Here is a 27,650-nt window from a genome sequence, read left to right on the forward strand (position 1 = left end):
TCGCAGACCCAGCTGTTGACGATGCAGGCGCCGCTGTTGCAGCGGAAGCGATTGGGTGAACACGTTGCTGGGCTCGAGGTGGGAAGGGGATGAACTGGAGAACCTGCAAACACACCCTTCAGAGCTGCCCCCAGACCCCTGCTCCTGCCCGCGGGCTGGGAGCTGCGCCAGCGCACAGGGCTGCTAGCAGCAGGGAGAAGTGGGGAGCGGGCGAGGCGTCACGAGCCCGACGTTTCCATCTGCATTGTGGCTGCAGGGCTCTTCATCGGGGTGCCACAGCCCAGCCTCGGGTTGGGGTTCCCAGCCCAGGGTTCCCGTGTGCCCTTACCCTCACAGTCCTTCTCGTCCGACCAGTCCCCGCAGTCGTTCTCCTCGTCACACTTCCAGCGGTTGGGGATGCAGTGCCCATTCCCACACTGGAACTGGTAGTACCGGGAGCAGTTGGGGGCCTCAGTTGGGTTTTCTGACAACAAGAGTCCTGTAAGCCTCAGGGTTGTCTCATCAGACTTCAGCACAGCTCAGGTGGGGGAATGTCTCAGGCCAGGCTGTGGCTGGCTCCAAGAGCATCACTATCTGCCGGAGCAGCACCGCAGGGTCCTTTCTCTTCATCTCCAGCATCCCCATTGCTCACAGCCCTCACTAGCCTCACTATTACACCAGTGTGCTGGGTGCTTCATGGCCAGATACTGCCTATCATGGCAGAACCAGAGCTGACAGCAAAATTCAGACAGAGCATGGCAGAAAGGGAGAAGCCAACCCTGCAAGCCTGAAATGAAGACACAGCTGCTTTGTCTGGCTTGGTACAGCTCCCACAGCTACCCAGGGAACAGCGGTAAATATTGAGTTTGGCTGAAAACTGCTGCTGCCTGCTTTAGGCTGGGAATCTGTGGAGTAAATGTGGTCACATATGACTTAGTCAAGCATGGGATGTGCCAGCCGCGTCGGATTTTTCATTCTGCTTCAGTTTATCTAGTTGCAATGTGTGGAAAATGACACTGATCTCCATGGAAGACCCTCTGCAAGGTGCAAGTGGAATGCTACACACACCCATATACGTACATATACAGGAGTGCCCATGTAGAACATGAAGAAGCCAGTACCCTGTGCTCCTGAAATTCAGAGGAGGGTGGAGCTATGGTGACAGGAGACCCTGAGGTACTGCTCACCACAGTTGGCTTCATCAGAGTAGTCTCCACAGTCGTCCATCCCGTCGCACTTCCACACCAGGCTGATGCACACGCCGTTCTGGCACTGGAAGCTGAACTGGTCACAGGTCCGGTGGAACTCGGGGTCCTGGGCTGCAGGGCAGCACAGAGAGACATCAGAGGTTTAGTGTCAAGACTAAGGGCTTGAGGGAAGCTCATCACTGAGGAGGAAGGAAGGAGCATGCTCAGAGGCAATCATGGATTTATAAGCAGAGGACTACAGCCCAAAGCCACCTCTTAGGAGGTCTGGAACTTGCTGGTACCCTGGGGAACACACTCTCCTCTCAATGCCTCTGGTTTCACTCCCTAGCTGACCCTCCTTTTGCCAAGATGCACAGTATCCTCACACTTACAGCAGCCAGCATAGTTGGCATCTTCATCTGATCCATCCCGACACTGGATGATGCCATCGCACACCATGGAGTGGAACAAGCACTGCTGCCGGTTCTTGCACACGAAATCCATGTAGCGAGTGCACAGGGGTTCTGGGGAAACAGGAGGCTTGGCACAGGCACCAGGAAGAGTTCGGCCACCTCCCTGAATGCAGCTCCTCTGCCAGCACGTCCTCCCCATCCACCACAGGCAGCCCTGCCCGCTTCGCCTCTTGCTGACGCCCGCAGAGCGGCCCATTTCCCTGGGGGCTCGTGAATGCTAACTAAGGCTTTCCCATTATCTCACCAGGGCTTTTCTCCCAGGCTTGGGCAGGGGGTGAAGGCTGCCAGCCCTGGCTGCAGGGTCCCTGCCAGCTCCCCGTGGCCCCAGTGCTCACCACAGTGCTGCTCGTCCAAGGCGTCGGCGCAGTCGTTGACGCCGTCGCAGTGCTTGCTGGTCGGGATGCAGGTGCCATTCGGGCACTGGAAGCCGTTGCACTTCTTTTCTGAAATTCACAGTTAGGTGGAGGTCACGTGGGTTTGGGGCAGGGTGATTTGGGTGGTTTCGTGGTGACCCCCCCCCGCCCCGTGGGGTCAGTTACCGCAGCTGGCGGGGTCCTCGTCGGAGCTGTCCTGGCAGTCGGCGTCGCCGTCGCAGGCCCAGCGCTGAGGGATGCAGTGGCCGTTCTGGCACTGGAAGCTGGAGGCCTCACAGGTGTGATATACTGCTGAAACCAGAGCCAGGGGTGCTCCTGAGCACGGGGCACCCACCGTCTCCCCACCGAGCTGCCACGCACCCCTGCTCCACCCGCCCGCCCCGGCTCTGAGCACGGCTCCGGGGCACAAGGGGGACAGAGCAAAGCTCTGTGGGCCCCAGGAAAGAGGCTGTCGGGAGTGCAGGTCCTCCCTGGGTCACTGCATGGTCTTTTCCTCTCCATGCTGTCCTTGCTCACAAGCTTGCTGTACCTCAGGGATGCCTTTCAGAGCTTATAGAGCCCTCCCAAAGTCATGAGCCTCTTTGATGTCAGTTCTTGGTGTGTGTGTATGTGTGGGCAAAGGTGACAGTGGTGGCATCTTGCCAGAGATGGCAAAAAACATCACAGGGAGCAAGCAAGCTCTGGCAGAGTGGCAGGGACCCCCGTGCAGGGCAGGACAGACTCAGAGACAGCCTTACATTGAGGCAGGCGAGGCTTCCTGTGTTGCCAAAGCAAATTAGAAATGCAATTCTCCTTGGGTTCCTGTGGGAGTAGGGCCTTGGCTTTCCTTAGGCTGCTGTCATGAAAATATCATGTGGGATAAAGGGAAAAAAGCCTGTGGGATATCTTGGTTGAAGCCTAGTCTATGTTGTCACTTTAGAGACAAATGCTGCTCTTCAGCCAGGAGAGCACTCGTCGTTATTGAGAAGAAAAGCAGTGTTCAGGTTAATTAAATTGCATGCTACTGAGTTTTAGGTTAGCGAGTGACATGTACTTGCAGAGATTTCAAAATACTACAGTCTTGTGGCAGTAATATTCTATTAGGTATTCAGCATGAAATGTAATTATTTTAGATAAGAGCAATAATTGCAGCCGGTGAAGTCAGATGAAATGTTTCTCAAATAATTGTGATCCTCTTAGATAATTTCAACTTTAGGCTTTACAAACCTGATATGCTTTTTTTGAAGTAGGCTCCTTTCCTGAGTAATTTTCTCTAGAGAAACTCATACAAGAGATAAGTGATGCCAATATAAATTAAACCTTCTTACTTAGCCACACACTCAGAATACTAACGACCAGGATCCCCAGTGCCATGCTAAAAGCCCTGCATGCTCAAGGCAGGGCAAATGCCACGGGGGGTGAACACACAGGGGCTCAGAGGCCTGGAAGGGATCTCCTGGATACTTGTGCCAGAGCCCCCCAACAGCAGGTAGCCCCTCTGCCAGTCCCAGGGGCTCCAGGGCTGCAGCTGGAGCAAAGCAGCTCAGGTATTCCCAGGGGCTCTGGTGGTTCTCCCAGCCCCTCAGCTCCCTGACAGGCTGATCTCAGCCATGTGGCCTGGCAACCATTGCTTTTATTTTAAATACCCTCTGTAATGCTTTACAAGTACAATCTTACACAATCTTTCACCGAAGTGCTGCCTATTCTCAGAGCTCTCTTCCCATGCAAATGTCTGGGTTTTTGGCTGAGTTCTGCTGTGGGTTTTGTTTGTTTTGAATAGAAAAGACCAACACATCGTTATCTGTTGGCTTTTCCAATGAGATGAAGGCTCTGTCTGACAGGGTGTAAACCTCAGGAGACTGCTGAGGAAGATCAGTTTTACACTGTGGTGCTAAGGACAGTTGAGTGTTGTGGCTTTCAGTTGCAAATGGAGAATGAGGCTCAGGGGTGTAGGACTTGTTGCATGGGAACAGTACTGTTTCTGGCAACCAGGCTGCATCAATATGAGTTATAAGTGAAAACAAGAGCAGATCTTCCACATCTCAGCACAGGTTCATGACACACTCTTTAGATTTCCAAACCCACGGAGCAAAGTGAGGCTGCTCCAAAGAGGAGCCACTTCCCAAACTAAATCTGCCTCTCCTTCAAGATCAGTGGGTTGTGCAGAGAACATTTTTGCAATGTATCCAATGACAGGAAAAATGGTCAGAATTCAAGCAATGAAATGCCATCAGTGCACAGTGGCCTGTTTGCTGCCTGTGTGCAACAAGGGAGCCCTTTTTGCTTCAAAGGCACGGCCACCACCAGCTGGCACACAGAAGCTGGATGGCACTGTGGCCACCACAGCAAGGCTCACCTGTCTGGGCAATCTTGTAAGGAAAGAGCAAAGCTGGATCACTATGTGAGTACTGCAAAGCTGTCAGCAAACTCACAGCAAGCCCTAAGGCCTGTTGAAGGCATTGGAGGAAAGAAACCCTTTGCTTTTGGAGCATTGCATCACCTCATCCTGAGCTGCAGGCTGCCTGGCTGGCCCTGCTGGGGGGCTCAGCTAACAAGCAGGGAAACTGAGGCACAAGACTTTGGCTGATGTCTTACAGCTCCTCGGGCTGTGAGTAAGGAATATTGGCAACAGAAGGTTTTTAATCACACCAAAGTGCTTACCAGTGCAGTTGGCTTCATCAGACCAGTCCCTGCAATCGTTATCACCGTCACACATCCAGGAGAGACGAATGCACATCCCTGAGCTGCAGCTGAATTCATCGTTTCTACACTGGTGAGCCTCTGCAAACAAGCACACACACTTCAGATGTTCTGGAGGAGAGGAGGCTGATAGCTCAGGGCTGACAGACTCGACAGCCCTGCAAAGCAGACTCATCTGGAAGGCGTGTTTTCCTGCTGGTCCCTAGTCCTGAATGACCAAGAGCTACTGCTCAGCTGTTTACCAGCCTCTTCTCTCCCCCAGTTCACCATGCCCACCCTTCCAAACGGCTAACCTGGAGGTGGATGCCCACAAACATGGCACTACTGAGCAACCCATGCCTCTGGGGCACTTGCTGGACAGGTGCCCACAGTCAGCTCATAACCTCTGCCAAATACTTGGCTTCAGGTCACAGGAGTACCCAAGGAGCAGAGTGGGAGAGCTGGATGATAATGGCACAGGAGTCTTTCTGCCAGGTCGCAGTGAGGGGAGAGAACCAGCACATGGCCTTGATCTCTCTTTCTGTCCCCTCATTACCCAGTAAACGACAGGAGGAGGTGGCTGGTAGGCAGGATAAACAGGGGGATCTAGTGGAGCACTGTCTTACAGCACCTACGAGTAGCACTCTGCCCCAAAACACTGCTGGGCTTCCACCCCTGAGCAGGGACAGGGACAGGGGTTTGAGTGAGGGCACTCACCACAGTGACTTTCGTCGCTGTTGTCCCCACAGTCATCCTCCAGGTCACATTTGTAGGACAGGGGGATGCAGGTGCCCGAGCCCTGGCAGCGGAACTGGGTGTCGGGGTCGCACACGGTGGTGGCTAACACAGCAGGGAGGGAGAGGAGGAGGAGGAGGAGGAGGAAGAGGGTAAGGTGGTGGTGAGAGAAAGGCTTCTGCTGCCCATGTGCACCCGGTGCAGGGGAGTGAAGGGAGAGGGACAGAACCCTGCGAGCTTTGCTCGATGCAGCCTGAGTTAGTGTTATTGTATGGTCATTGTTAGGCACTCCACATAAAGCAGAGCACAGAGGGGTGAGCTGTCTGGCTGGGGATCAGCTCAACAAGAGGCACACGTCCACACCATGCAGACAAAGTCACATTCTAGCTGCACTCTTCTCCACAGCATTGCCTGTGCCCTTGGTTAGCTTCAGAAGGCAAGCACTGCAAGAGACCAACACATGCCCTTACTTGAGAGCTGGCATCAGTCTCACTGAATTTTAGACACACCTGCACTGGTCAAGGGGGAAATAACAGCCCTGGAAGGACATAACTCATCTGACCGGCTTAGGATGTCTGCCAAAGGAGGGGATGAGATGCACCCCCAGAGCACCTCTTGGCCTCCATCACTAAGAGGGAGCATATGCCATCAGCCCAGGTGCAATGCCAACGCAGCAGCCATCTGAATTTGGATGGGAGGACACCAGCCCAGGACACTCACGGCAGTTCTTCTCGTCGCTCATGTCCCCGCAGTCATTGTCATTGTCACACTGCCAAATGCTGTTGATGCAGTTCCCATTGGAGCACCTGTACTGGTTCGGCAGACACGTGTTTTCTGATGCAAAAGGGAAAACAAAACCAAGCTGGCATGAGGCATGGCACGGTGCCTTCACAAGACAGGCCATACTCTTCCTCGCCCCAAGGGCAGCAGCAAGATTGTGCTGACCTTTCACAATGCCAGCTAACTCCTCTCAAAGCAGCAGCAAGACCCGAGCGTGGTTTTACCTTCCTTTATGCAAGTGTTGTTCTTCATGACGTAGCCATGAGGGCAGTCACACCTCACCTCCCCCGTGGGCAGCACAGTGCTGGACACCCCCTCGGGGCACTTGCAGCTCTTGCCGTTGTGGGACTTGGGCAGGCAGAGGAGGCTGCAGGGCTTGGTGATGCAGGCGTTCTCCCCTGGTGTGAGGGCAGAGAGGAAGGGGATGTTGTCAGGACAGAGGGCTGGAGACAGGGCAGGAAGCCCAATTCCACCTGCTATCCCAGGCTTTGGGTTCAGACCCCCATCAGGAGCCAGCTCTGCCTTAGAAATGCCCAGAGCTATCTGCTCCAGGGAGATCGAGAGCTTTACAGGTCCTCCCAGTCTGTCGCAGGCTGCTGACTGGCAAAGCCCTTTGATGGTCTTAGATCCATCTGAAAATGAAGCCAACCCCTTCAGTGCATTCAACATGCAGGGGCTGCCACTACCTTAGTGTAGCCCAGATGGATGACTAAGTGGAGGACAACGCTGGTGCAGCTCCAAGACCCTATTTCTTTCCCCTCCATATCGCACTTAGCATAGAAAGGCTCTCTCCCTGATGGGGAGTACCTCTCCTGGCAGCCAAAACTCAGAGTACACTGCTCATGAAACCTATCCCTTCTGATGGTGCCTGAATGCTTCTAACCCTGCAAGACCTGGGATCTGCTGAGGCTCATGAAATGTGAACCAGGATGGCCTCAGAACTTGTGGAATTTTCAGGAAAAAATCTGCACACTCATGTGGTTACCTGTTGTCTTTCCTCTGTAAAAGATCTTCATATCCATGATCCCATTTAATCGGCCGACTAAGATCTCCATTCTTGAGCCACTGGTTTTGGATGCTCTGAAAATGCTCAGCTGTGACCAGTCGTTCCAGTAGATCTCATTCTGAAACACAGACTTTGCTCTTAGCATGAGCAGCACTGCTGCCAGACTGTGCTTGTCAGCAGTTACCTGCACTGAGCCACCCTGACTGCCTGGATGCACAGGGCAACCCAGAGTTCTAAGTCTCCCTAGCCCCAGGGGAGGAAGAAGAGGAAGACCTGAGCTGGGATCTGAGGAGGAATCGAAGCAGCAGTCACATCTGCAGAGTGGTAAACAACCTGGGGTAGGCAGTGCAGTGCAGCTGATGGGGAAAGCTGCCTGCCTCTTGCACGTTGGTCCCAGGTTCAGCTGCAACTGCCTGCTCATGTTGGGGCTTTGTGGGAACGTGCCAGGAGCAGAAATAAAGCGAGCATCACACCTCCTCTGACCCTCTGGATCTAGCGAGCTCCACGCCCTTCTGCTGCCCACCCCAGCTGCACAACCACCTCTGAGCCTGCATGCTATGGAAAAGCACAGTGACTGGAAATGAGCTGCCCCAGGCATACCTTAAATACAGCAATAGCATAGGGGTGAGGCAGGCTGTCCAGGATCACGGATCTCTGCAGCCCATTGAAATCCACCCTCTCGATCCTGTCCATGTAGGCTTCAGTCCAGTAGATCCAGTGGTCATCCACAGAAATGCCATTGGGCCACCGCACGCCCTCCGAAACGATGCACCCAGCTGATGACCCATCCATGTCACTTCTGTAAATGCCAGCTCTGGAGTCTCCCCAGTCTGTCCAGAACATCAACCTGACAGCAGGCAGAGAGATGACTTGAAGTCGTAACAAAACGGCTCATCAAAAGGAAACAGGCTTCTGAAGCAGAGGTTTGAATACTTTACATTCCATATCTCTTGCCAGACAAGCCTTTGGAAAAGCTCTTTGCAATTCTAATGAGTCCCTCTGGCAGATCTGCAAGCAGCAGAGAGGCTTATTGAGCTGTAGGTTACCCTGTGTTGAACTGCCTGGCGTCACCACACGTGGCTGAAGGCAGGGCATGTCTGTCAGCACTACATTTGCAGCCCAGCAGCCACAGCAAACCCGTTCTTGGAAAGACTTTGACTTGCATTTGCTCTTGAATTTGAGTGTGGCTTAATTTCTCATGCATCACTCACTGCAGCTTTCCTCACTGCCCAGACCAACCAGTTTTACCAGAAGGGAAAGTTATTTACTAGTAGATATAGATGAGCAGAAATTGAAAGAAAAAAACAGTCTGTGAGCTCTGCTCTGAGGCAGCTGGTGGCTTAGCAGGGCCTGTGATGGCAAGAGGGGGTTCCACAGGGCAGGACTGTGAGGTGTACTCTGCTATGCTGCCCATCACTGCTCTTGTCTCCCCTATAACACCCTTCAGGGCCAGGCCTCACAAAGCTTTCCATGCAGCACCTCCCTCATGTTCACCACTCAGAGTGTAGCAGTCAGGGTCTGTACCAGCACAGTTCCCCTGGGGAACACCACAGGAACCAGCTGCTTAGGGTGCTTGCTCTTACCCATCTCGGGGAACCAGAGCAAGGGCTCTGGGTCGCTCCAGTATCGAGGCATTGAGGACGGTAAGCCGCAGGTCTCCGTCTGGATTGGCAACCTAGAACAGGAGGGGTGTGTTTACTGGGGGAAGTATGGAGGGAACTGTCCTGGTTAAAGCTGTGTGAGATCTGGGGCAGGTAACTGCAGCTGCCGTGGGCAGAGTTCCTGTGAGGCAGGTGATAAGAGGCAGATGTATTCACTGCTATCTGTGTGTGACCGAGCGGGCACAGCCGCTGCCACAGCGCTCTGCCCGTGTCCCACGCCAGCAGGGATGCTGCTCTATCCCCCCCAGCAGGGATGCTGCTCTATCCCCCCATTCCTGCAGCAAGATTTGGCCTCACAAACTGACCTCGGTTTAAGGACTCAGGGCTGAATGTTATCATGCCCTGAAGTGGGCTGAGGGGCAGCGTTCAGCAACACCCCATCAGCAATGAGATCTCAGGGCTGCAGCCAATTCAAAGATACACCAACCCAATCCACCTCTTTGTAGCTCAGGGGGGCATAGCTGTACCTCAATTTTGGGAATCCCAGCGTTGACCCAGTACAGCAGCTGACTGAGAGGTTCAAAGGCCAAAGCTTCCACTGTTTCCAACCCGGTGCTTATGATGATTTCTTGCCCAGAGCTGCCGTTGAGACAAAGACGCTGAAAAAGAAAACAAAGTCAGAATAAAAGATGAGGAACTCTGTCAGCCTCATGGTGAGGGCAATCGGGTGTGCGAGGCAGGCTGTGACAGACACAGGGAGGAGGAGGAGAACCCAAGCTAAACATCAGTATTTTTGGGGCGTGCGTGCAAGACCCACCCCTGGTGCGAGGCGGCGATGGGAGGGGGGACCAGCACTGCAGCATCCTCCCAGCTCCCCGGCTCACCTGGATGATGTCCAGAGTGACATCAGCCCAGTACAAGCAGTTGTGGTCGTAGTCAAAGTCCAGGGCCACAGCCCCCCTCAGCCCAGCCAGGGGCAGCTCCTCGCTGACGCCGGAGGCGAGGTCGTAGCGGTGGATGGAGTAGCGGGTGGCGTAGAGAATGAACTCGTTCTCCTCTGCAAGAGCAGGAGAGACTTGGTTTAGATGGCTCCCGATGGCTCAGGCTGCTCAAGGGGCAAAAAGAAAGCCAGGTATTTTTTTTTTCCTACCCCTGACTTCGTGTTTTAGCATCTCAGCTAAGGGAGGCAAAGGCCCTTTGTCTCAGTGGGATTAGGCTAATAGCGTTATGTGAACACACTGCAGCCCTTGTTTGTCCCAGGGGTCAGGAGGATGTTGGGACCACAAAACCCATCATGACCCCTTCCTTTCCCACATCAGCATACCACCTGCTAGAAACCATATACTGACCTCCTGTACCTCAGAAATCTCTTTAAAAAGGTGGGAGTGATGTAACGGTGGGAGTCCTACAGGACATGGGCACCCCAGGGGATATCCCAGAGCAGTTTAGTTTCTGAATTGCACCAATTCCAGTGTAAAGGGATCCTGGTCTGGGACAAAGTCTCCCGAGCGTTAGCACACTACTGGTAAAGTCTAATAATGCTATTAATGAGTACAGCTAATGTCAGTAAGTAACTCTGGCTGTGCATCCCTAGTGAGATCATAGGGAGATACGGAGCAGATCCTGTGCAGGGGAGTGTTACCATGGTGCAAGCCAACACGGATCTGAAGGCCATCAGCAAATACTCTGGGAACATGGCACTTCAAAGGCCAGCCTGGTGGGGACTGCAGGTTTGTTTTTCAGTCAGCAGGGCCCTTCCCAGCATGACTAACACAGCTCTCCAAATAGCTCAAGAGGGCTCCGAGGGGTGAATAACTTGTCACACTCTGAACGAGGAGGAAAACTCAGCACAGCATTGGCAGGACTCCCAGCAGAGGGAACGCTTCCCCGGCACCCGCTGGGCTGTTTGACACCTTTTGCACCCTGAAACATCTCAGGATGGTGCAGGGAAGCCTCACGCTGGTGGGGCTGGCTGCTCTGCAGCCCTGTGGCTCTGCTCAGGCACAGCCCCGGGCTCGCCCTGCCTGCAGCACCAGCTCAGCCACCCCAGCCCTTGCCCGAGCCTCTTCCCTGTCTGAGGCTTGCTCCCGAGCTGCTCTGCAGCAGCATGCTAATCACACAGCTCGTGACGGCAGATTAAATTAAAGCTGTAATGAGCAGAATGCAAATAACTTGGGCAGTGCAGGAGCACGAGACCATTTCAGTGCCTTGTGTGTCTGAGAGGAGAAAATAAGGACAGAGGCGAAGTCTGGCAGGCACGGGCGTGAGGACTCAAGGGCAGTCTCTGCCCTGATCTGGCCCCAAATAGCCATCGTTCAGCTGCATATGGTGGCCCATCTCAGGGTGGTACCTTCCTGAGGGTGTCTCCAGGATGGGGTCTCTCTGACCTCACTCCTGTCTTTCTGTCTGGGTTCAAGCCAGCTACAGGCGAGGACATGACCAGAATATGAGGGTTCCTGCCTGCAGCTTGCTCTGAAGGCTCCAGCCTCCTCTGACTCCTCTGAGCAAAGAGGGCTCTGAACCTGCACCTGAGATCCCTCAGAAGCTCTCCAGGCCCTGGGTAGGACAGAACACGATGGATTTATAACCAACAGAGGCATTCCAGCTCCTGTGTCATAGGTTTTGTCTGAGAGCCCTCTAGGAACTTGTACATGGTCCCTCAAGCCCCAGCCAAAGGCTTTATGGATGAAGTCCTTGTGCCTGAAGCCATGCTATGGTACTCACCTGCTAGTGGACATGGCACCAGCTCCCCTTCGAGCCGCGACTCGATGTCTCCACCTGTACAAGTGTCCCCAGAGATCTTTCGGTAGCTGCAACATACACAGCCAGGCAGTTTATGTCATGGAGTAAATGAAATAACCTAACGTGCTCCCACGTGCAGCAGCAGTGCTGAGTTGCAGAGCATGGCTATGTTGACTGCCACTCATGGAGCGTTTGGGTGTGTGGTTTGTGGTGGTTTGAGGGTTTTTTTTTAATCACCATTAGGATAATCCCAGTGTTTGGAAGATCAAGTTCCCCTCCCAAGTCAAACACATACCCTCGAGTCTTCTTGTAAGTTGAGCCAACAGGGCAAGGGACTGGTGGGTCGTAGGGTTTCCCAGCAAATTCAGGGTCAGGGACACAAACTTCTAAGGACAAGTCGTCGCTCAGTTTAAAGCCAAAATCACTGCAAGGAGAAGAAAGATGTAAGGAGGGGTGGGAGAGAAGGAAAAAATGCAGCCATACTGTATTATTGTTCTGTTTTGCATAGAAGTTTGAAGACCTCAAAGCATCTCAGAAGTCCATTTCATTTATTATTGGTGTTTAGCTGCATAATATTATCTTATAGCCAGACAGCTTCTGCCTTGAGGTTGTTTCAAGAACATTTTTGCACATAAGCTTGCTAGTGGCTGAGCAGACTAGGGCAGGTGAGGCAGTGTGCCCTGACAACCTGGCCACAAGCCTCAGTTCTCCTGCCAGCTTAGGTCACTGGTCTCTCTTGGCTTTTCCTGTCAGTAAAATGGGAGTTACAGGGCACCAGGTCTTTGGAAAATGCCGTGGAACAGGTTACATCAATTGGGTTTTGCAGGGAGCCCAAGGCTGTGATTCTGAGGCAGGAATTGGATCCCACCAGTCTGCTTATGATGAGCCAGACTCAGTCTCAGCCTCAGCACTGGACAGGCATGTCTGCACCCCTGCCCTTAGCTGTGTGTACTGGTATTTGAGCAGCCTGTGAGCTCTGATGAAAGCCCAGTCCCTGAAAAGCAGTTCGCTTTCTAACCCCAAACCTTTGCAATAGATTTCTAGAGCATCTTTGCTAATCCTGAGAGCTGTGTAGGGTCAGTCATGTGCAAATTTCAGATAAAATGATATAGCAGGGCCAAGTGCAGCCCTGTGGCTAAAGGGTCAGTAAGGTTTCTAGTGGAGGATCTCTGTATGTGATGGGAAACTGTCCACCATCGTTTGAAAGGTGATGGACTAACAATACTTTCTTCATCTGTGGAACCTTTCAGAGGCTCCCAAAAGGCTCTAAAGACATTAATTAAGTCTCATGCCCCCTTATTAATGAAAGGATGTTTTCAGTCTATTTAGTTGCCTCTTTGCTATAAAATCAAGCAGCCATACACAGAGCTAAGTAAATTGGATGTTTGTTCACTTTGAGCGATTGGTCACAGATATTTATCTCAGACTTACAATCCACACTGAAATAAATTAATTGGTGTTTACCATTCAAAGTCTTCCCTTGTGCAAGAGCAGTTGGAGACCATGACAGGCCTGTCAAAATCTTCCCCATTGAAACAGGTCGCGTGAGGAGTCCTCCTTTTGAAAACTGTTTTATGCCCCAGTAAGCATTCGTTGCCTCGCTCGTCGGAGGGGGACCACAGCTTGTAGTCATTTTCTGTGCAAGGGACCCCTAAGAGAAGCAACAAGGTGGGGGTAAAGAAAGACGTGGTCCTTGCAGCATGCCAGACCAAGGGTTTAAAAGCAAGGGAGCTGCAGATGTCCCTTGGTCAGTGCTGTTGATGTGTGCTCAGCAGCGATGTGCGAAGCGCGGCGCCGGGTCCTGTGCCAGTGCCATGCACCAAGGATGAGGGGGGACACAGAGAGCCTTGCTCTCAGATGAGGTGCAGAAGGCCTCACGGGGGGTGCCACAGGCTCTGAGCAGCCAGCCCAGCCTCCGAGGAGGCTGCATTGACCTTAGCCTTTCACCATGGCTAGTGGCATCATGGCACTGAGTCCAGGATGCTTGTAATGAGGGCGGGTGTGCTGGCACCCAGCCCCACGCCACAGCAATGCCCACTGCCCCTTCCCCCTCACCACCCTCCCCTGGCACAAAAAGAGTAGTTTTCCCCCTGACTGCAAGGCTCTATCCCTGCCTCAAAAGACAAGGCAAAGCAGACAGCATTTCAGCTCAGGCACTCGGTGACAGGAGGCAGCAAGCAGCTCTGCTGTGGTGACAGTGTATTTGCCAGGCTTCATTTTAAATGAAGTCGTTCTGGTTACCAAACAGATCCCCTTCTAACAAAACGTCAAGGGAATGGGTTATAAATTTTAGTCAAGCAAATTCCTCTGCTGGGTTTAACGGCTCTTTGATTAAAACGCTGCCTCGCAATCAAAGCTGAAATGGGTCATAAAACATTCATAGGCACAAGCCTTCAGAAGGACTTTTTTTTTCCCCTTTCCTTTTCAACAAATTCCTCAGTGAGGAGTGAGGGGATACAGGGAGAGCACAGGGGATGTGAGTGCCTCCAGCAGAGGTGTCCACGAGGGACAGGGCACCCCACCATGGATGGTAGTACCCCAGGAGATGCCCTCTGTGGTCAGTCTGTTGCTAAGGGGACTTGAGGGCTTCTCTCCAGGGCCTCTTTTGGAAAACAGCACAGAAAGCAAGAGCAAAAAAAAAAGGTGAGGTGTTTCGGCACCCAATTAATATTTAGATGCCCAACTTCCCGTGCTTGTCAGTGTGAATCTAAGAGCCTTAGGCAACTAAATGGTCTGGCTTGTAGCCTGAGGTCTCCAGGTCACTTTGGGCTTCCCAAAACCTCTCCTGCATCCCCTCCTCGCTCTCACCTCCCCAGAGAGGGCACGTCAAGGTCTCACTTGCAGACACAGGGGTGCTCGGGGGGCAGGCTGTGCAGCCTGGGGTCCTGTCCCCTTACCCAGCACGTCGGTGGTGTTGATCTGCAGTATCAGCCAGCTGTGGCCGTTCTCTTTGTAGGAGCCAAAGATGGTGAATATGGTGCTCTTCTCCCCGGGCTCGGTGAGCAGGCCGTACACAAACACCGGCTTCTCCGAGAAGGTGAACGTCTTCCAGGTTTCCCCTTCGTTTGTGCTGTACCTGGAGAAAGAAGACTGGGAGAGCTGCCTGGGGCAGGCCCTGCCCCCTGCAGGGCACTCTCCTGGCCCCAGCACAGAGGCCATCCCCTGCCCTCCACCTACTTCAGCTGGTCGGTCTCGGTGCCTTGCGCGATGGCCACAAGGATGCCACCGTGGTCGCCCCAGGTGTAGTAGTGGGGTCCAGAGAGAGCCTGGAAGAGAAACAGTGCTAAGGGATGCATCAGAGCTGTGCTGGATGAAGAGAGGCTTGGCTGGAAAGCATGCCTTGTCAGAAATGCTGCCTGACCCCAGCTAATGTTTTGGGCTGCCTGAGCTGAGCCTCTGGAGGCACCAGAGATTCAAGTGTTTATGGGCCAATGCCTGTAGACAAGAGCAGCGAGCCCAGTTTCCCTAAATGTATGGCTGTGTGTAAGTGCAGCACTGCACCCTAGACTCTGCTCCTCCTGTGCTGAGTGCAGGGAAAGAAATCCATGGAAAAAGTGCTGTTATATGAAACCAGAGTCCCTGACTCCCCCTCTCAGCCCACAGCTTCGTGACGACTGCGAGGCTTGCCCAGCGCTCGGCAGGGACTCGCCACCCTCCTGGGGCTGCAGGTAAGGGCTGGTTCTCAGGCTGGAAGCTTTTCTGAACACTCAAAGAGAAGTGGAGCCATGGCATGCAGAAACAAGGCCCAGAGACAGTTCATACGTTCATCCTGTGGAAAGAAACTTGTATTTCATGCTCGTCTCCAGCTCTGTTTAGCGACCACCAACACAAAATCACCTTTACTCCCCTTTTTGGGGAGCCCAGCGTGGCTCAGACTGGAAATAGGAAGCACATACGTGCCTGACTCTGCTCACAGGACGCCCTAATGCACTTGGGGACGTTCTCACACAGGCCACTGGATGTATTGTTCCTTTCTTTTCTGTGCTGTGAGATCATACCAGCGACCCGGAGAGCCATGAGCTTCCCAGCCTGCTGCTTGCCAAAGCCAAGACGAGGGAGTTGTGTTACTGCTTCTCAGCTGAGGAACTGCACTGCTGGGTCATTCTGCACCTCTGCTCGTGACACAAAGGCCCTGAATAAGTGTGGTTAACCACGGGTCAACGCTTCCCTGGCATCTTTTCACTGCATTGCAAACCTGCCTGCGAGCCAGGGGAGGGTGGCACCTGAAAGTCTCAGCTTTCAAACACCCTTCCCCATCCGTGAGTGCTCCTGTCTTGCTGGGGTGCTCCCAAAGAGAGAACCAGTGGGTCTCCACAGCTGCTCCCCAGTTGAATTTCAGGGGTGTCTGCTCTCAGCCAGGGTCAGCCTCTGAACCACAGTTGTCTTTAGCAGCAGCCAGACCCGTGGCGTGTCCCCATGGCCGCTGCAGCTGCCCAGACCTTAACCCAGACCACAGGGCTCTTGCAGGAGGAAAAGGAGGCTGTTTAATTCACAGGATTAAATAGCTTGCAGATGTCAAAACACCATATTACACTCACAGCAGAATGCACAGGCAGACCACAAATACTGCCACAGACCAGAACACCCACTTAGCAAACAGCATCAAACTCCCCATAAACCAAGGGCAACTTCCCATTTTTCTGGAAGATGCCAGAGACAGACACACATACAAGGTCTTGGCTGTCAGTCCTGTCTAAAAAGACTGGGGCAAGTCCTGCTAGCTGAAGAAAAGAAACAGAGGAGAGAACTCCCCTGCATTTGAATCCACTGCCTTCACCACGAGGCTCATCTCCATGCCAACCCAAGCCTGGTCCTTCATCTAAAGACCTTTTTGCCTTGTCTCAAAGGACACCCAGCACCTTCCAGCTACAGCTCACGGATGTGTACATGGAGGTCATCTTTAATGCTCAGAGCCTGTGCATCCTGATACTGCTGACAACATCCTACCTGCTGCACCACTGCCTGGGCTGAGCTGGCTAGCAGAAGAGTGGCCTTACCTCCCTCCACCTTGCTCCAGCACTGCTCGAGACATAGACATTAGTCTTCCTTGCCATGTTCTTGCCAACAGAGCCTAGGAGAACAGGAGGAATCATTCTTGAGGGATGGAAAGCAATTGCTTAAAACAAAGCCACGCCTCTCAACTATTTTTCTCTGGGAGCAAAGTGGCAGCGATTGAGGAGCTGATTGTGTAAGCTCATTCCTTCATAAGCAAATATTGGGAAGACTATTGCAAGCTTTTAAAGCAGCTGGGGAAAAACAAAACAACCAAAAGTATGGCTAGAAACATGATCAAACAAAATGTATAAATGTTTTCTTCACTAAAAGAGCAAGACAAACAGGAATTTCTGTATGTCCCAGAAACTCTTCACTTGGACAGTGGCAGGAAAGATGATCAGACTCAAGTGGGGAAGTTTTCCTGCATCACTGTGCTTCAATAAAACACACAGTGGGACCACGGTGGAGAAGGGCCAGCAAAAGGCCCAGTTGAACTGCATTTTGTAACCTGCATGCAAAACCTGGACACTGCCAGGTTCCTCCCACCCCGAGAGCGAGGCGCCCGCGCCCCCGCGGGGCTGGGGAAGGAAGGAGGTACCCGTGGCAATGATCAGGCCTGGTGCTGACTCCTTGGAGAGAATGGGCATCCTGCGCAGCTGGAAATTCAGCAGCTGGCTCAGGCGCTGGGCCAGGTGGAGAGAGCAGCCCTGGGAGAGCTGGAAAAGCAAAAGGCAGAGGTATTAACCCTCCATCCTGTGCTTGCCCATGTCCCTGTCCCGCCCAGTCTGGCTAAGCCAGCAGGGCCTCCCTCAGGGCAGGATTGCTGCTTCAGCCTCTTTTAGATCGTCATCATAGAATGTCTGGGCTGGAAGGGACCTCCAAAGGTCATCTAGTCCAACCCCTCCACCATAAGCAGGGACATCTCCAACTAGATCAAGCTACTCAGAGCTTCATCCAGCCTGATCTTGAATGTCCTAAGGGATGGGGCTCCCACCACCTGTCTGGGCAGCCTATTCCAGGGATCTATCACTCTCATACTGAAGAACTTTTCCCTAACATCTAAACTAAATCTGCCCTTTTCTAGCTTAAAGCCATTAGCCCTCAACCTGCCCCTCCAAACCCTCATGGACAGTCCATCCCTTCCTTTCTTGTAGGCCCCTCTCAGGTACTAGAAGGTCGCTATAAGGTCCCCTTGGAGCCTTCTCTTCTCCAGGCTGAGCAACCCCAAATCCCTCAGCCTGTCCTCATAGGAGAGGTGCTCCAGCCCTCTGATCAATTTTGTGGCGCTCCACTGAACGTGCTCCAAGAGGTCCATGTCCTTCTTGTGCTGGGGGCTCCAGAGCTGGACACAGACTCCAGGTGAGGTCCCCCCAGGGCAGAGCAGAGGGGCAGGATCCCCTCTCTCCATCTGCTGCCCACGCTGCTTTGGATGCAGCCCAGGATTTGATTTGCCTTCTGGGCTGCTGCTGTGCATCGGGGGCTCACATCCAGCTTCTCATTGACTAGTACCCCCAAGTCTTTTTCCACTGGACTGCTCTCTAACGTGTCCTCTCCCAGCCTCTATCAGGAACGTCGGTTGCTCCTCCCCAGGTGCAGGACCCTGCGCTTGGCCTTGCTCTTTTCAGGGGGGTTCTGCTGCCCTCACCCCCCTCCCCTTTCCCATCCCAGGCTACCTGGCAGTCGATCTGCTCCCCGTAGCGTGTCTGTGCTGGGGGCTGCAGCAGCTCCCAGGTGCCCCCCTTGTCGAAGGTGATGACGGAGCGCATGTTCTCCTCGCTGAAGGAGCCGTTGATGAGGGTGGCGATGTAGACGCCCCGCAGGCCCTCCACACGGTGGAAGTCTGCAAAGGGCTCGTTGGCAAAATACCTGGGGGGAAAGACAAGGGTGGGATCAGGGAATAGCAGCCTCGGGGGGCATCAAGTTGAGGGCAATACTTGGAACAAAACAGCCAAAAACGACCAAGCCTTTGCCTGATGTTCAGATGGTGGTACCTGACCAAGGTGTCGCTCCCAGCTCCTCCCGGGCTGTAGTACAGCACGTTTTCTAAGGACAGGGAGAACTTCAGGCCCTCTGCCTCTGAGATGTAGAGGTTGGTCCGGTTGTTGTCGTGGCTGACACACACAAACACCTGCTCCTCTGAGGCGTCGGCCACGTAATATTCCTTTGGGGTGGAGATGGCAGGCAAGCAGGTTTCACACGTGTGCCACAGAAGCAGGGTTTATCCACAGGTTGGTTCAGCACTTCCCCTTAGCTAGCTGGAAGTTATTCTTCCTTCCACCTCTTTGTGTTTTTTCTACTTGGTAAGTAATTAACTTCCCTTTGCTTTTTGTTTTCTGTTTCTCCTCCAGCAATCACCATCCTTCACCCTACACAACCCACTGTCAAAGCCCCAGAAGCAGCACTGGGCTCAAACCCCATCGGTGCCAGATCTCCCTCTGCCTGCACACTACACAGTAAGGAGCATCTCAAGCTGGGAGTGCCCCCCATGGTTCTCCCCAACTGTTCTCCATCACCTCTCCCAACCTGGGGACACCACAGCAGGTCTGGTTCATGGCTCACAGACTCCTTGCAGACCCTGGCTGTCCCCCTGAAGTTCTGTGAAGAGGATGGATGCTCCAGGCCATACCAGTGGAGCCAGTGCACCAGTGGCCTAGTGACCCAAGTCATGGGAAAGAGGTAAGGTTCCCCAAAAGCAGAGCACTGAGATCATTAGCCTCTCTCTGGGTGTCTGGGGTTTGCCTGCCAGCCTCCATCACCAGCACAGGAGGAAGCCAGTGGTTCTCTCAGGTACATATTCCTGTATTTCTCCACAGGCACAACTTGCTAGAATTAACTACCATTGTGTAAACCACCAAATGATTCTAACGTGAGCTTTTGCTCTGCCAAACTGCCCCGAGTAGGTCACACAAGGTCCCTTCCCTGCTCCAGCTCTCACCCTGTCTGGTGAAAGGCAGAAAACTGCTGTTGACACCTGAAGGCATCCTTGGCAAAGAGGGGAGAGAGGAGCTCTGCTGGGGAAGCTCCACTTACCTTAATGGGGTGCTTGGTTACGAACTGTGCCACGCGCATCGGCTTGCGGTCGAAGGACACCCAGAGCTGGACCGAGGGTGGCTGCGAGCTGCCTGGCAAACGCTGGGGCAGAGCACAGGAGGGGACACGTCAGGAGTAGCTGTCACCCCCGAAATCACTCTCCAGAGGCAGCTGAAACCCACCAACCCTCCTGGGACTTCACCCTCCCGTGCGCGACCAAGCGCGGCAGCTGCCTGGGACTGAGGTGGGGAGCAGTGCTCCAGGTTTACATTGCCAAAGCCAGCGCTCAGCCAGGACAGAAAGTGCCCTTTCTGGCTGGTCAGGCAGAAGTGAGGAGGCTGCTTTTCATTCCTCCCCTTTCAGTAGAGCAGTCTGTCCTTTTTTTCCCTATTTTTAATCATCTGTGCGAAATGAAAGGTGCCAGCGCGAGGCCAGAAAAGTAAAAAGCTGGGGGCAGCTTATTTCATACAGGATACCCATGGTAAGGACCTAAACCCAGATTTAGGCTCCAAAAATAAGCGCCCTGATTTTTCCTAGGCTCTGTATTGCTAAGCAACTGTGCCTCCCACAGAAAGGAGCAGAAGTCCTCTGCCACTCAGCCCGTCCTCGCCCCAGCCCTGCTCTGGTTGAGGTTTGATGCAAGTGACCAGTTCCAGAACTGCAGATCCAATTTCCAAAATGAGGGTTTGCAGCCAGGCTGCTGTGTTTCTGTGGTTTTGATGTTGTTTAATGTAATGCCAGGCACTGGAGCTGCAGGAGAAAGCATGACAGTGGCCCCCATAGCCCCAGGCTCTCCAGAAGCAGGAGCAAGAGTTTCTCCAACCGAGTTCATGCTTGGAAAGGTCCTGACTCAAACCTGCCCAAAACTTTCAGGATGTTGTCCCTGAGCCTGGAGGAAGCTTCTCCACAAAGACAGACCATCCCCCACGTTTTACCCAACACCAACAGCCAGCCTAGATAAAATCTTCTGCAAACCACAGCAGGGTTCAGATCAGGCACAGCGCCAAGGGGATGGGCCTAAGAACTAGAGGGTGCACTACCTGCCAGAGAGACTCCTGAGAAACTGAAAGTACTCTGCAAACACATCTCCCAGCAGCACTGGACACCACCCTGGCCACTTGGGGGGCCAGAGGTGACATGCTTGCTGCTGACTGCCTAAGAAACTCTGCCAGGCTTTGCAAGCAGTCACCCCAAAACAGTAAAGGCTGCTTGTTCAAACAAACTCAATGGCAGCAGTGGGGAAGGAAAGCAATGCTAGCATCTTCTGAAAAGAAAAGTGCTCCTTAAACTGTAGCAGGACTAGGACTGCATCCCTCCAGTGCCATGTCTCTCATTGTCTACATAGCAGAGATGCTTTCCAGCTTTCTTTCAGCCTTGTCTGAAACTGCCCAACAGCTGCAAAAAAAAAACAGGGGGGCCCTGGCTGCAGAGGGACCCACAGACCACATTCACTCATCTGCATCTTCTTTTCCTAGGAAAGCAAACTGAAACCCCAGCTTCCTTCCAGGCTGGAGCACGTTACGCTGCCTGGACCCAGTCCACGTTTGACAGTAATCCCCTCTGACAAGCAGCCTCCTGACCACCCAGCTGCCAAGCCACGTCCCCCTTTCCCCTGCCACCCCCACCCCTCTGCCCCCCACCTCGCCGGGCTTCCCAGGCCTCCTGGTTTTCCCTGGATCCCTGACCTACTTCTGCCCAGCGTGCCGAAGTGGCAGCGGGTGAAGGCACCGACCGTCGCCCTCGGTGGCACTTACCACAGACCTCGTGGCAAACATGTATCTGTCCCTGAGCTGGAAGTCTTCAACATCTTCCAGGATTATTTCTTTATTTTCTCTGCTTTGGAAGAAATCAGTGCTGCGGATGACAGTGGAAGCCCCAGAGGGCTCGTGCCGCTCGACGTACACCGTGTTGGGCTTATCGTAGGGCTCGACCCCCCTGGAAAGAACAAAAAGGGGGAGGGGGGTGTTATCCCACCAAATTTTGTTTTCTAAAAAAGGGGGTGTTATTTCTGCATTCACAGAGCGATGCAGAAGGCAGCAGGTAACAAGGGGCAGGAGCCCTTCCAAGAGGTGGGGCACTCCCCGGTGGCTGTGTCACTGTGTCAGTGGCTGTCTCTTGTCACCCTGCTGTGTCACACCCCCGTGGTGCAGGGCTCTGCTGGGGCTCCAGCTTGCTTTGGTCCCCAGGTTTGTGCTTTTCACAGGGCAACAAATGAGGCAGGAGGTGAGGAGTGAGAGAAGAAAGGAGCTGGGTGTAACACATGGGTGTGATACGTACCAAGAAAAAGACTCAGAAATCATATGAATCATTATCCACGTCTGGCCAAAATCATCTGATTTCCAGAGCTGCAACAATAAAGAGGTGAGAGATGCCAGTAGGACTGGGCAACCAACTAGACCCCATCCTTGGAAAGATCCAACCTCAGAAGCAAAGACAGGATGGACGGGCATCTATTGAAAAACCATGAACTAATTGGATGTGGCTTTTTATGTGGCTGCTGCCTGGCACAGCAGCAATCTTTCTAGCTGCAGGAGAGTAACCCAAACAGGGAAAAAACTCCTACCACAGTCTTTTGATACCAGAGTCTCCTACCATTTCCTACTGTCTTTGGTTTTGCACTAGCTCAGAAGTGAAATACCTTTGCATGGTACTTGTGGAGTGTGGTTGCACAGCAACGTGCTGTTGGTGCAGATCTGTGGGCGCTAGTGGCGAAGGTCGAGAGGAGAGATAACATCTTCCATTGTGCAACAACAGCAGCAGCCATCAACACACCAGCTCCCAGGCACTGCAGCCCCTCTGTGGCTTCCATCCCTCACAGGGCCTGTGCCCCTGAAACCTCTCTGCCTTTTCCCAAGCACGCTGGTGCCACCCGAGCTACAGTTTTTGCCTCTTTTTTGCAGGTACGTGGGTACAGCCAGGCAGATATCAGCCTCAACCATCAGTCCACCCAGAGAAGGCATCAGCAGCAGGCTGGCACTCACCCTGCTGCAACTGGGCTGAACCCAGCGTGGGCTGTGGGCACACCCTGCTCCACTGGCCCCACGCACACGCTGAGGGATGCTGGTTTCATCTCCAGGTTTTGCTCCCACTGCCTGCGTCTATCTGAAGGTGCTGTAATTATTCACTATCTCTACCCAATAGCTCCAGGGGAGAAAAAAGTCTTTGTTTTCAAGAAGCAATTTGTTATGCAAGACCCAAAGCCAAACCACATGCCCGGATGAAATACTGCAGAGGTTAGTCCTGCCTCAGCTGCCAGTGCTCTGCGGTGAGTTACGACCTCAGGAGCTGGGCAGATCGATATGGCCAGAGCAGCCTGGCTGAAGGACCAGCATAAATGAAGGAAAAGGGAGAGGAAATGTTTAAGGGAGCCATCCTGCAGGTACCTACATCCTTACCACTCCAGAGATCAGAAATCATAGAATCCTTTAGGTTGGAAGAGACTTTTAAGATCACCAAGTTCAACCATTGAGCCATTAGGGCTCTAAAGTCCTCTGCTAAAATCAGTGTGAGCTGCAAGGAAGGGGGTGTCCTGGCCAATTTGGGATGGCTCTGCGTGCAGCAATGTGAGATCAGGCACCCCAGACAGTCAAAGCACACCCCCACGGGGTGCTGGCACTAGTCAGGCTGGCTCCTGGCATGCTGCAAGGGGCATGTGCTGGGCCAGGGGGAATGCAGGGTCGAGGCAGGATGCTGGCCCTCCAGGCTAAGCAGAAATGCTCACCTGTTTTTTAGGATGAGACCTGTCAAAGCCCAAGAGGAGGTTGGGGTTCCTGCTGTGCAGGAGAAGGTCTGCTGCTCTGAAGGGAATCGAGAAGCCTTGAATGTTGTTGCAGAAGTCAGTGGTGATCCAGAGGTATGGGACAAAGGCATCCACAAAGATATACTGGAAGAGAGGGACCAACAAGGAACAAGGGAAGCAGCAGGTCAGCCTCCAGGAGCTGAGAGCTCAGGCTACAGGTAGCAAAGGCACACATCCTGGGGACTCTTGGGGAGGGCAAACTCTGGAGGAAAGGAACTTCCCTTCCCTGGCCACTCTGTCTCCTGCCACATTTCAATGCTCCTGAATGCAGGAGGTACAGCAGCATGCCTGGCATGTCCCACCTCTGTCCCAGGGACCCCAGGACAGCCTGAGGGGCTCTCCTGGGAAGTGAGAGGACTGTGCAAAAATGGCCTTTGGTCCTCACCTGCAAGAGGAGCCTGTCCTTCCCTGCTGCTGCAGCAGAAACACCCTGGTGAGCACTTGCCCTGTGCAAAGGCAGGTTCTCAGCGTGACCCACAGATGCGGGTCATGGTGGTCATATACCCAGTTCCCCCTGCCTAGCTTTGGAGATAATACCTAGAGGGATGGTCAGTGGCAGCCTCAGCTGCTGCAGGACAAGGACCTCACCCTAGGAGAACTTAAGTCATGAGAATGATGACCTCAGTGTAGATAAAAGTGGAATAAGTCTTTGCACCTGTAGGTCCATAACCATGCTAGTGATGGGCACGCAGCTCATGAGTGGCACAAGCCACTAGGGATGCAGTAGCTCTGACACTGCACCACCTTTACTCCTGCCACACCAAGGAGCAGCTCCATCAGTACATCACTGCCAGCACGGCGTGGCTGCCCTGGCTCTGACCGTGTGTCTGGGCACTGCTGGCAGCAATAGAGTGTTGGCATGAGGAGGAACCCCAGCAGTGCCCACTGCCTCATCCTCCTCACCCTCTTGTTGTCGGCAGGGCTGTGGTAGAACTGGGCGATGGCCACCTCGCTGCTGTTCCCTGCTCCAAAGCTGAACTTCTCTGAAATCTTCTTAAAACTCTTCCCATAGTCATACGACACGTAAACCTGTGAAGGAGAAGCCCCGTGTGAGAAGCACAGAGGTCTGAGCTCTCTGCTGGCAGGCTGGGCAAACACTCAGAAAGCTACAGACTTAGAGATTGCCTTGAGCCAGCTTCTCAAGGCTCAAACCTGTGTGGAAACACAGAGGATAGTAAATACATTTCTTTTTCTGTGCTGTGAACTCCAATTCGTGGCCCTTTTTTCACCTTCCCAGCAGAAGAGAGGAAGGCAGGCTGCAGCTTGCCAGCACCTTGCCTGGCACAGAATGCCCCAGGCTGGTGCCAGGCTGCGTTACTTACGTCGCTGTTTTTGGGACCCAGCAAAGACAGGCTGTCTCTGGCCAAGGCCACGATCACGTTGCTCTTCTCTCCAGCCCAGTGAACCACCATCTGATTGTGGGAATCGTTGAGGCTGACCTGCAAGGCCAAGGAAAAGGGCACCCTGAGCCACAGCCTCGCCCGCAGGGACAGCTGGGGAGCTCGTACCACCCCTCCTCAGAAACACAGGGACTTCAAGGAGACACATTCACACCAGCAGCAGAAGTTAAACAGCAGAAGGGCCCTGTGTGACCAGCTCTTCAGAGCTTGGTGGGGCTGGGGGCTACGCTCAGGGACACACCTGGGGCCAGCTCAGCTCCAGCACCGAGTGCCTAAAATGCAACAGGATGCCCACACACGTTGGGTGTGTCTTAAGGGCTTTACCTTCCCACAACAGCTTCCTGAGGCTGCTGCACCTCCATCCTGCCACCACATCCTCCTGCAGTCTGCTTGAAAGCCCTCACCATCTGCACAGCCAAGCAAACCAGTGGCCTCTCAGTGTGATGGGGGTTGGAAACCTCTGCCAACGCTCTGGCGATCACACAAAGTGCCACTGAGACAGGGATTCTGAGGCCACCACAGCAAGGTATTCGAGCACTCGCTGCAGGCCAGCAAAGAGTTAAAGAGAAGGCTTCCCCAGAGCCAGCATGGTCCCACATAGAGCAGCATTTCTCCTGAACATGGCAAAATGCAGGTGCCCAAAGGGGTTGCTTTCCCCTTTATTCTTCCTCGGAGAAACAGGATCGGAAGGGACGATGTGAATTAAAACAAAACCCAAGGACTAAGAAGTGATTTCAAATGCAAGCCAGCTAGGGAAGGGCCACAGGGAATCAGTAACCTTTCAGTGGCAGCTTCTCCTGTACCCTAAAGGACGTGCTGGTTTCCAACAGAAGCTCAGGCAGGCGTGACCCCGCAGCTCCCGGTGCCAGCGTTGTCCCGGGGGACCAGGGTCCGTGGGGCAGCTGTGACAGCACCACCGTGCTGGGAGCTGGAGGTGCAGGAGCCTCTGGGGCAAACCCAGAGCCAGCCTTGCCAGGGAAGCAGTGCCCAGCTCGGCCATGGGCAGGCAACCACCTCGCTGCAGCAGTGGACCCGTGCCTGAGCCCTCGCACAGCCCCGTGGCCACGGCTCAGCCTAAGGCTGGTAGCCCTGAAGGTCGTGGCCTTGGGAAGCTGCAAAAATGCAGGGCTAAGCCCTTCTTAGGTCTCATTCCCTGTGGCTCCTGCTGACCTCAGGAGCAGCAAGGAGAACCTCCTGGGCTAAGAAGGGGCTGTTTTAACCTCCATCAGTGACTGGCAAGTAAAACACATGGAAAAACAAGGTCTTTATTCTGGGAGGGGGGGGAGGGCGAGTGAAACAGAAGCCCTCAAATCCCTCTTATGCAACAGGCTCACACAACGAGGGGAAAAAAATAATCAAATCGTAGCAGGGAGGCAGCGAGCGACCCCGGGGGCTGGTGCCCCCACTGCCCCCCCTGCCTGCCTGGCCAGGGACCCCCCCTCTGAGCAGAGCAGGCTGCAGCACCCGGGGAGTGCACATGGCAGAGATGTAGGTCAGGCAGCAGCTCTGGAGCCAGCCCGCCGGAGCCCTGCACACCCGCTGGAAAAAAACAGCCTGAGGATGCAGGAAACAGGGTGGAGAAGGAACTGCTGATGCCCCCTGAGACAGCCAACGTACAGCCTCAGGTCTGAAATCCAGAGCAGCTCCGTGCTCCCAGCACAAATCCCCCTCCCCTCCTGCAGAAGCAGAATAACCCTGCCTAAATCTCCTACATCTACATTGGTTATTTTGGGTGCAGCTTTGTTGGATTCCCAGCCGTGGCAGGGCTGAGGTTGCTGGCTCCAGGCACAGGATGAGGTTTGTTAGCCTACCTGGAGCTCTGCTGTGGGTTGGAACAATGGGATAGTGACAGGGAGCCCATCATTGCACCTTCAGAGAGTGAAGCGAGCCACCCTGCCCAGCCTTCCTTCCCTGGGAAAGGCTTCATCTGCCTGCTCCCCTCAAGGCAAGCCAAAGTCCAGATGCACCAAACCCACCTCAGCATCCCCTCAGCCACGAGGGGCTTGTTGATACCTCACTGACAACTGCAGTATCACTTGGCATATTTTTTTTCTGCAAGAAATCTGACATTAGGACAATTCCAGAACCGAAATAAACCACATAAGACTTCCACTCTTACTTTGTTTTCACCTCAGCAACAAACCTCTATGTTTTTTTTCCCACAGTCAAAAGAGACAGCAAGCCCCCTCCCCAGTGCAAGATCTGGGAATTGTAGTGAAAGCCAAAGATAAGGGCTACCCTGCTTGGGCTTGGAGGAGCCAGCTAAGCCTTGTTATTCATTAGGTGCAGTGTGACCTCAGCCAAAACAGGGCAGAGCCCCTATATAAAGGCCAAGCTGGGCATGAGCAGGGTTTAGCTCCCAGGCAGGAAGAGCAGCACCCACAGCCTTGGGGCTGTGATCAGCAGAGGGTTTAGGAGTAGCTGCAGACTTGTAGAGCATGGCTTCCTCAGGGGTGTAAAGAATGAGAAACCACCAGCAGGACACCTTATGCTGTCAGTCTCCTTGGAAGGGCTCGTGCAGCAGCTCCTCAGGGTTAGGAGCCACACATGTTCATCTCCCTCTGTTCCTAGAGTGGGAAACCACAGCTGGTGGCCAAGCAGCCATGCCATGGCCTTTGGAGCTTGGTGGGGACCTGAGTACCTCAGGAGAGCAACAAACAGGACTCCAAGTCTTTGCTGTCCAGGTTGTGTTGTGTCCTGGGTGAAAAGCAACTGATATCCCAGGGACCAGGAAGGGGTTTTGTGAAATAGCTGTGTAACAAGGCTCTTGTTGTCCCTGATGTGTGTAACCCTGCCCTGCTTGCTGGGATGACTCTCATTTAGCAGGAGACTTCCCTGCCTCCCCTAAGGGGGGAAATCTTCCCCAGGAACTGGTTTAACCTATGAACGGG

The 27,650-nt window shown here is 53.6% G+C and overlaps 1 protein-coding gene across 1 annotated transcript in view; it reads right to left on the reverse strand.

Moving 5' to 3' along the window:
* Positions 1–24,795, reverse strand: part of SORL1 (sortilin-related receptor, L(DLR class) A repeats containing) — a 37,244-nt gene extending 12,449 nt beyond the window's left edge. The window contains exons 1-30 of the mRNA XM_008940391.1: positions 24,682–24,795; positions 24,263–24,388; positions 23,282–23,443; positions 21,838–21,905; positions 21,315–21,495; positions 19,561–19,662; positions 18,522–18,691; positions 18,204–18,396; positions 17,129–17,246; positions 16,533–16,606; positions 14,713–14,801; positions 14,433–14,611; positions 13,000–13,186; positions 11,831–11,959; positions 11,518–11,603; positions 9,678–9,850; positions 9,321–9,452; positions 8,776–8,867; positions 7,793–8,039; positions 7,172–7,310; positions 6,411–6,584; positions 6,127–6,240; positions 5,389–5,511; positions 4,654–4,773; positions 2,179–2,304; positions 1,975–2,082; positions 1,559–1,690; positions 1,167–1,298; positions 329–463; positions 1–103 (exon numbers count right to left, since the gene is read on the reverse strand). The exon at positions 1–103 is cut by the window's left edge and continues 50 nt beyond it. Coding sequence (XP_008938639.1) covers positions 1–103; positions 329–463; positions 1,167–1,298; positions 1,559–1,690; positions 1,975–2,082; positions 2,179–2,304; positions 4,654–4,773; positions 5,389–5,511; positions 6,127–6,240; positions 6,411–6,584; positions 7,172–7,310; positions 7,793–8,039; positions 8,776–8,867; positions 9,321–9,452; positions 9,678–9,850; positions 11,518–11,603; positions 11,831–11,959; positions 13,000–13,186; positions 14,433–14,611; positions 14,713–14,801; positions 16,533–16,606; positions 17,129–17,246; positions 18,204–18,396; positions 18,522–18,691; positions 19,561–19,662; positions 21,315–21,495; positions 21,838–21,905; positions 23,282–23,443; positions 24,263–24,388; positions 24,682–24,771 — 4,004 coding nt within the window. The 5' untranslated portion in view covers positions 24,772–24,795. The remainder of the gene's footprint in view (positions 104–328; positions 464–1,166; positions 1,299–1,558; positions 1,691–1,974; positions 2,083–2,178; positions 2,305–4,653; positions 4,774–5,388; positions 5,512–6,126; positions 6,241–6,410; positions 6,585–7,171; positions 7,311–7,792; positions 8,040–8,775; positions 8,868–9,320; positions 9,453–9,677; positions 9,851–11,517; positions 11,604–11,830; positions 11,960–12,999; positions 13,187–14,432; positions 14,612–14,712; positions 14,802–16,532; positions 16,607–17,128; positions 17,247–18,203; positions 18,397–18,521; positions 18,692–19,560; positions 19,663–21,314; positions 21,496–21,837; positions 21,906–23,281; positions 23,444–24,262; positions 24,389–24,681) is intronic.
* Positions 24,796–27,650: the final 2,855 nt, after the last annotated feature.

Source organism: Merops nubicus, unplaced genomic scaffold (genome assembly GCF_000691845.1).
Source record: "Merops nubicus isolate BGI_N331 unplaced genomic scaffold, ASM69184v1 scaffold7345, whole genome shotgun sequence".
In the NCBI taxonomy this organism is placed as follows: Eukaryota; Metazoa; Chordata; class Aves; order Coraciiformes; family Meropidae; genus Merops; species Merops nubicus.